The sequence below is a fragment of the Pollicipes pollicipes genome, unplaced genomic scaffold (assembly GCF_011947565.3).
Source record: "Pollicipes pollicipes isolate AB1234 unplaced genomic scaffold, Ppol_2.1 Scaffold_7231;HRSCAF=8579_pilon_pilon_pilon, whole genome shotgun sequence".
NCBI lineage: Eukaryota > Metazoa > Arthropoda > Thecostraca > Pollicipedomorpha > Pollicipedidae > Pollicipes > Pollicipes pollicipes.
The window spans coordinates 30,063,425-30,070,793 of record NW_023597034.1 but is presented as its reverse complement, the minus strand read 5'-3'; the positions used below and the strand labels follow the sequence as shown (position 1 = coordinate 30,070,793).

At 62.2% G+C, this 7,369-nt stretch overlaps 1 protein-coding gene and 1 long non-coding RNA gene across 3 annotated transcripts; both read right to left on the bottom strand.

Moving 5' to 3' along the window:
• Positions 1-47: 47 nt before the first annotated feature.
• Positions 48-1,630, bottom strand: LOC119110638 (uncharacterized). Of its 2 annotated transcripts, none has more exons than XR_005095524.1 (3): positions 1,406-1,630; positions 545-654; positions 48-59 (listed from the first exon to the last, which is right to left on the bottom strand). It is a non-coding gene; the product is annotated as an uncharacterized LOC119110638 (long non-coding RNA). The 2 variants fall into 2 exon arrangements; XR_005095523.1 differs by having other exon boundaries at positions 50-59; positions 539-654.
• A 1,735-nt stretch (positions 1,631-3,365) lies between these two features.
• Positions 3,366-6,925, bottom strand: LOC119109975 (LIM domain-binding protein 2-like). The gene is made up of 6 exons (XM_037233721.1): positions 6,732-6,925; positions 6,129-6,204; positions 5,531-5,634; positions 4,724-4,898; positions 4,078-4,136; positions 3,366-3,504 (listed from the first exon to the last, which is right to left on the bottom strand). Exons 1-6 carry the CDS (start codon positions 6,923-6,925, stop codon positions 3,366-3,368), a joined length of 747 nt encoding a protein of 248 aa, XP_037089616.1.
• Between the last annotated feature and the right edge of the window lie 444 nt (positions 6,926-7,369).

Below are 7,369 nucleotides of genomic sequence, written 5' to 3'. Positions count from 1 at the left end.
TCGTCTTCGTCCCCGAACTCGCCGCCCATCAGCGACGGCTCGCCCACCACCATCACATCCTGAGGCATCATCGTCATCATCGGACAGCGACCATCAGCGAAGGCCCGACCCATCAAGACCAGCAGCATCCCAGTCATCGTCATCGAGGGAATCAGTCATGACCGCCGGCCACCTGCCCCCTCATGAATCATAACGTCCTATCACGTCATCATCACCACTGCCAGTGATGCCGTGACCCCCGGCATACAGGAGGTGATGTACAGAGGCAACGAGGGATCAGCGTCCGGCTACCCATGACAGAAAACGGACTTGCTATAAAAACTCAACTATGACCAAGAACGGAAGAGAAAACAAAAAGGCGCCCATCTAAGGCTAACCAAAAAGAGCAAAACCAGATAAGCGAAAGAACCTAACTAAAAACAGAACAGTGAATCCTCGCAAGCAACGCTCCATCACAACAAACCCAAGCCCCGAACAGAATAGAAAATCTCCGACACACGAGGTCGGAACGGTGCCGAGCCACGAGCGGGAGCCTTACACTGACTTGTCCGGCTAGGTTGAAGGGCGGTCGGCCCTTCTTGGTGGCGGCGGCTGCGCCTGCCGCGCCCGCCGCGCCCTTCCGTTTTCGCCGCTTGCTGGGCGGACGCTGATTCTCTGCGGGCCGGGGACGGGGGGCGTCAGCCGGGCTCCGGATGGGGGACACGCGAGAAAGAGGGGCTGGTGTCAGCGCGGCGACAGGGACGGCCAGTGTCTGGTTCGGTGGTGGAGGATGGTCAACGCGGATGGGGACGAGGTTCTTGGCTGTGGGATGAAAGCTGGCGGTACCGTTCTGGTCCGGTTCTGGGATCACTGTGTTCGGTGTACATGCTACCGTAGGTGACTTGGGCGCCGCACAAATTACGCAAAATTGAGTGGAATAAACGGACCGAACCCCGCCGGCACAAACCAGAGACAATATTGAATCAGATACAGATGATGTTAATCAAGTCGGTAATGCAGTTCAAATTAGCCCTCGTGGTTCCCCTGGTGCTCCCAGGCCAGGTCTCAGCAGTACCGACCGCCAGCATGGGCTGACGGCTGGGGTCTGAGTCTGGCCAAATCACAGTTCACCGCGACACGCTAACCTGACGCACGACAGTTCGCGCGAGTCCACCGTTATTCCCCATGCGCGCGCGTAACAACGCAGCAACACACGGAAACAGCAAAACACAACAGGAATCGGTTCATGCAGAACGGCGAGTGCCACCGGCCCGGCTGTGCAGCCAGCAGTGTGGGCGGGGCCAGCTGCCGCTGCCGCTGCCGCTGCCGTGCAGCGCCGGCGCGCAGAGCTCCGCGTGCCCGTGCCTCCACCCATGCGGTTAGTGCCTGTGCCGAGCGCGTGGCAGCGCTTAGTAGCCCAACATACCTTCCGGTTTGCTATGGGGGTGGTTTGGCCCACCTAAACGGCGAAACACAAAAGAGCAAATCAATAAAGCGAAACAAAACGGCAACCAAAACCGCCGCATGAACACCCAGCAGCGGCCACATATGCGAGAGCGGTCCTAATACAGCCGGCGGCTGGCTCACTCGGTCGACCTCAAGCGGTCGTCACCACGGCCGCCTCTCGGGAGAGAGCGCCACCTCTGTCCGGCCCCACCTTACTCTGACCACATAACTGGTCGCTGCACACGGCCCGCACGCTGGCGGAGCCGAGCCAGTAAATGGACAGTGGCCAGGCAAGCGACGCCACCAACAGGCACGTATGACAAGAAAATCGTAAAATGGCCCCACGGGCTTAGCGCCGGGGCCGTAGCAAAATCGGCATGGAAGATAAGATAAAACGAAGAAACAAAAGAAAACGAACAAAACAACGCAGGGATGGAGCCTTTCAATAGTCGCAAATTTGGTCAGCGCCCCCCGCCCCATCACCCGGCTAGAGGCCTGCCACAGGATTTCAAAAACGAAACGTGCGTATCTCGTTCTGCGGGCGACAGTGGCTGGTTTAATGTTGTCTTCTGTTAGCCCCCCTGCTGGCTTATGGTGAGCATACAACCGCAAAAACCGTCACTCATCGCATAGCTGGGTCGAAAGGATCATATCAGAACCAACACCATTAATCTCCAATGCAACTGTATGGTTACAAACGTCATATTGCTTCGTTCTCAGTCCTATTGTGCCTCTATTCCAATCCTAGGATTGTTTGTTGCCTGCGGAGCACCTTACAGAGGCTGTGAGCCCTCCCGTAAATATAATATTGATGGCTAAAGCGACGATCCTATTCCTTGATCAGGTGCCGAAGGCCTGAGCAAGCTGCAACCAAAGCTCCTAGAAATGCTACTTAACTACTCGCTGGTCCTTGGGCACAGGCTTGGCCGCTGAGAACCGCCACGAAAGTCGCCGAACGCGCAGAATCCAAATCGTTATGGAGAACTCCCGTTATGCAACCGGCCGTGGCGAGACGCCTGAATGATGTTCAAGTTCCAAATATTACCTACCGCCAACACCGACGGGCCATTCTCCAGATACAATATCGGTCCGAGTGGAGTTCACCAGATGACACACCGCTCGACACTCCGCGGGGCCATTGTTAAAGCAAGACTTAGCATCTAGTGAGTTGAAACTTGCGCCTTAGTAATACAGCTTGGCACAAGACACAAACCTAAACAATCGTCTGATCGCCTTGAAACATTTGTTTAACTTGATAATATTTCACACGTTTTCAATCTCTACACGCTCAGCTGTCCGGTAGCAAACTGTTTGCGCTGTTCTCGAAAACTTAATCAAGCATATTTCAACCACCCGGTCCGGCTAACCTGGTGCAAGCGTGCCATCCGTGCTCTAAAGCCCCTTGAGACAGCTCTCAGCTAAACTGGCCGTTTGGTGTCGTTGACTATTAGAGCTCAGCACGTCGTCAACCTCCACACGCCGCCTGTGTACAGCTGATTAGTCCGGGAAAGCAAAGCATAAACCGCTAGCCATGCGCGCGCCGCGTCTCTGCCCGCCTCGAAAAACACTGGAGATTAGATGACGCCATCTGGTCACAGTGCCGAGACGCGCCAGCTCCGGCCACGACGAGGTCTGGCCTGGCGGTGCCACTGCCCCAACTGTTTGAGCTTTTATGTTACCTAGCGCTGACATGAAACCAAACCTGCTTTCGGAAACCCCCGTTATATATCCCCGGCAGGTGCGCGACGAGCCCCCCCCAATACCAGCACAAACAACGATACATTTCCCCGGAAGGCTGGCCCCGGCGGCACTAACCGGCACCCTCCATCGTCGCCACCAGGGTGGCGACACCTGAGCCAGTTTTTAAGCGAGGGTGGTTTTGGAGTAGCTGGACCCGCAGACCCCGGGGGGAGAAAGGGGAGACGCGCCGCCTCCCCACCTCATGCCCACCGACCTGGCGGAGCCAACCATCCGCTGCCACTCTGGAAGAGCGTGGTCTTGAGGCGTCGCGCGGGCTGGAGCGAGGACGCCTTGTGGCGCGTCATCAGCTCCTGCATCGGCTCCAGGGATGACGCATAGCTGCCGGTGGAGCACAAGCGGCGTCAGCTGCTTCGACGACAGGACGACACACAGCAGTACTGCGCCCCGCCCCGCACTGCGAGGAGTCGCATGCGATGCACAGCACTGGGTAAGCCGGCGCCAGACAACGCCCCCGCGGTTCACAGCCCGTCAGTCGACGACCGTCCGGCAGGCGAACGTCCACTGACCGCTCAAAGACAGGCGACCGTCCACTGACGGCCCACAGACAGGCGACCGTCCACTGACGGCCCACAGACAGGCGACCGTCCACTGATCGCCCACAGACAGGCGACCGTTCACTTGCCGTTCACAGGCAGGCGACCGTTCACTGACCGCTCACAGACACGCGACCGCCCACTGACGGTCCAGAGACAAGCGACGGTCCGCTGATGGCCTACAGACGGGCGACCGTCCACTAACCCGCAGGTAGTTGAGCGTGACGTTGGTCAGGCCCTGGCGAGTGATGTTCTTGCCGAGCTGCCTCGGCCAGGCCGGGGTCCTGCTGCGCGTGCAGCGCTAGCACCGAGCGCGGGATCAGCTCCTTGACGCCGCGCGTGGCGAAGTGCCACGGACTTGATGCGCATCAGGTCGTCGAAGGTGAACTCGACGATGAAGCGGCCCTCGGTGCACACCTGAGCGAGAGAGGGGGGGGGGGGGGGGGGTGAGAGGGTGGGAGACCGCCGCAGATGGCGCGGTCGTCCGGCTCGGACAGCCCGTCGACACAGCCCGCCGCACAGCCGCCAGCAGAGGTCTGTGGCCGGCCCACAGCCCGGGCCCACACCACGCCGGCTGCGTAGACAGGTGAGGCCGGCGGACGGACGACAGCGCGCGGCGAGCAGCGGCCCACGGCGCAGGGCTATGCGAGAACGGCGGCGACTTCCTCCGGCGGGGCAAAGCCAGTGATCATCAGGGGACAGACTCAGCTAGCCGTTACTTTAAGCCAAAAGACCAGTCCTAACATGGACCCCAGCGTGTTCATAATTCATCAAAAGATGCCCGCAAAGTGCAGACGAGCCCATAACAAAGTACCAGAATCTATTGCCTGCACAGACCGGATCAAGACAGTTCTTAGAGCACACCACATGTCATTCCTTGACTGACATCAGATGGCCGAAGTAATGGGTCATCTTCACAGTGAGTCACGCCATCCAACACTTCACCGCGCACCATGTGGCGACCGCGCCCCGTCACCGCCAGAGGACGCCGGCGCGCGTCTCACCTTGGCCAGCAGCGGCTTGCCGTGGTGGGTAACCATGGTGGCCTGGTCGCAGTCGAGCGTGATGCTGGTGGTGTGGAACGACTCCTTGGGGTGGCGCAGGCTGAAGTACAGCTCCGTCACGCCGCCCTCGAAGATGGCTCCGAAAGTAGCGCGGGATGAGCGTGCGGGCCGATGGCTGCGGCGCAGGCGCGGTCAGCGGTCAGACGGCGGCGGACGCGCAGCACGCCAGCCAGCCCCGCACTCCGGTCCGCTGCTCCGGAGACCTGCTGACAGGCGCCCCGAGCGGTGGCGGACGCGCGGGCACGCCAGCCAGCCAGCCCGCACTCTGGTCCGCTCCTCCGGAGACCTGCTGACAGGCGCCCCGAGCGGCGGCGGACGCGCTGCACGCCAGCCAGCCAGCCAGCCAGCCCCACACTCTGGTCCGCTCCTCCGGAGACCTGCTGATAGGCGCCCCCGAGCGGCGGCGGACGCGCGGCACGCCAGCCAGCCCAGCCCGCACTCTGGTCCGCTCCTTCGGAGACCTGCTGATAGGCGCCCCGAACGGCGGCCGCCCCAACCGGACGGCGGCCATTACCAGCGGAGGAGCTGACGCCCAGCACGTGACGAAGCTAGCGGCGGCTTTGCCGATGAGTGAGAGAAATCAGGAGAGGGTGCCCCGAGCACACTGGATCTAACCCAATTTCACAGGCGCACTGCCTGTCCAGTGCTGCTGACAACAGCGCATCGGCAAGGTAGGCCCGGCGAAGGCCTGTAGCCCGTCCCATGGCTAATGGACAAACGCTGGCAGCCGGCCGGCGCGCGACGTACTGTATCGTTTGGGTCCATCCTCCAAACAGAACGTGAGGGTGAGCGTGGGCATCGTCCTCGAAGAACTCGGTGGCGAAGGCGTCCCACCACAGGCTGTCGCTGTCCTGAAACGGAAGATGTCAGAGTTACGCAATCGCTCGCACGCCCTGGTCCTGGAGCCCAGCAAGTCTCGTAGGTTGGAAATGTTGTTGTTACTTAGGACCTCGCGGAGAACGAAGTATCCCCTCGGGGAACGGGTGTGTTTGGTACTAAGAACACCGAAACGGCAAAACCCGGGCCAAATCCCAGCGCACAGACTGGCACGTCACGTACATATATACACTAGTACACGGGCAGAGGACAAAGCGGTGGCCACGACGACAGATACACCCAGCGCGATCTGGAGACGACACCAGCCCAGATGGAGCCGACCAGTCCATACGCGACCAGTGCAGACCGCCGCAAAAGGCTCCGCACGTGCAGCGCGTGTGGAGCCGCCGGTCCGCGCCTCGTGCGGCTCCGAGCAGTCCGATGTCGGACGCGACCTGACCCGCTCAGCAGCGCGACGACCCGCAGACGCGCCACTCAGCGTGGCGGCGCGAGCCGGCCCGGCCGTTACCTCAGACTTCTGCTGTAGCCGCTTGTTCAGCTCGTGGATCCTGTAGTCGGGCTGGTTGAAGTAGGGCGTGTGTCGTCTGTAACCGAAGGACGGCCTCGCTTTACGAGTGTCAAACGCGCGGTGTCAGGAAGGTTTATATGCAAACGCGGCAAACGGGATGAGCGCAAACATGGTTTCCGTGGGAAAAGACTATGAATAGTAATGCTCGCATCGTAACCACACTCTCATGCTTCTTCATTTACAACGTTTCATACCCGTGGCCAACGAGCAATATCCGCGCCCCATGCAGTCGGGGTACCTTACGTGACACCGCATGATTCCGTTGCAGAGCGGATACAAATGGAATTCTCCCATCCCGGAGCTCTCACCATGCACATAAAGCCGATGTGACTACAGCGAATGACAAGGGATGGGACGCAGTAGCGAGAGCACGGTGAGGCACCGGACTCTCACGCGCCGGGACCCACAGAGGGCCAGACAGCTGGTCAGCTGACACGACCCGAGGTTAGTCGCGGCCGCCGCCACCGCCGCTACCAACGTCAACCACCCGGCCGATTCACCAGCCCGAGTCCCCCCTCCCCCCGCCGCTGCCCGTCTGCTCACCCGTGGTCCATGCGGTCGGGCCCCATGTGTCCAGGGCCCATGTGGCCGGGCCCCATGGGGCCGCCGGGGCCGTGCATGGGGCCGCCCATGTGCTGCGGGCCGAACGGCGGCCCGCCGTGCGGCGGGAACGGTCCGCCGAAGGCCGGGTGGTGCGGTCCGTGCGGCGGCCCGAGCGGTGCGAACGGCCCGCCCATCGGCGGCCCGTGCAGCAGGCCGGCCGGCCCGCTGAACGCGCCCGGGTGCGGCCCCGGCGTCGACACGGCCGGGAACGCCGGCGGCCCGCTGGCCGGCGGCGTCGGGTACGGCGACGGGCCGCCGGCCGGCACCGGCGACGCCGCGAACGGCGTGCCCGGCGCCGGGTGGCCCGGGCTGGCGAAGTGCGGCGGCACGGCCGGCGGCGTGAAGCTGTTCTGCGAGTGCGGCGTGCCCGGCCCGGCCGGCACAAACTGCGGCCCGCCCAGGCCGGCGCCGTAACCGGGCGTGCCCGGGCCGGGGTGCACCGCCTCCGGCCCCGGCGCTGCCTTCCAGCCCAGGCCTGGATCCGAATCCAGGGTGGCGAGAGCGGCCAGCGCAGCCAGGGCTCACGGCGGGAGAGCACCTGCGGCAGGCACGCGACGGTGACGTCACACGTCCGACAC

Excerpts from the sequence above, each read along its gene's own strand:
- LOC119109975 (XM_037233721.1), bottom strand. The coding sequence starts at position 6,925 with ATGGGCGGGCCGTTCGCACCGCTCGGGCCGCCGCACGGACCGCACCAC. Across the intron at positions 4,137-4,723 it reads GCAAGCCGCTGCTGGCCAAG|GTGTGCACCGAGGGCCGCTT; the intron begins GTGAGACGCGCG and ends TCTCTCGCTCAG. Across the intron at positions 3,505-4,077 it reads GACGACCTGATGCGCATCAA|CTATGCGTCATCCCTGGAGC; the intron begins GTCCGTGGCACT and ends CTCCACCGGCAG.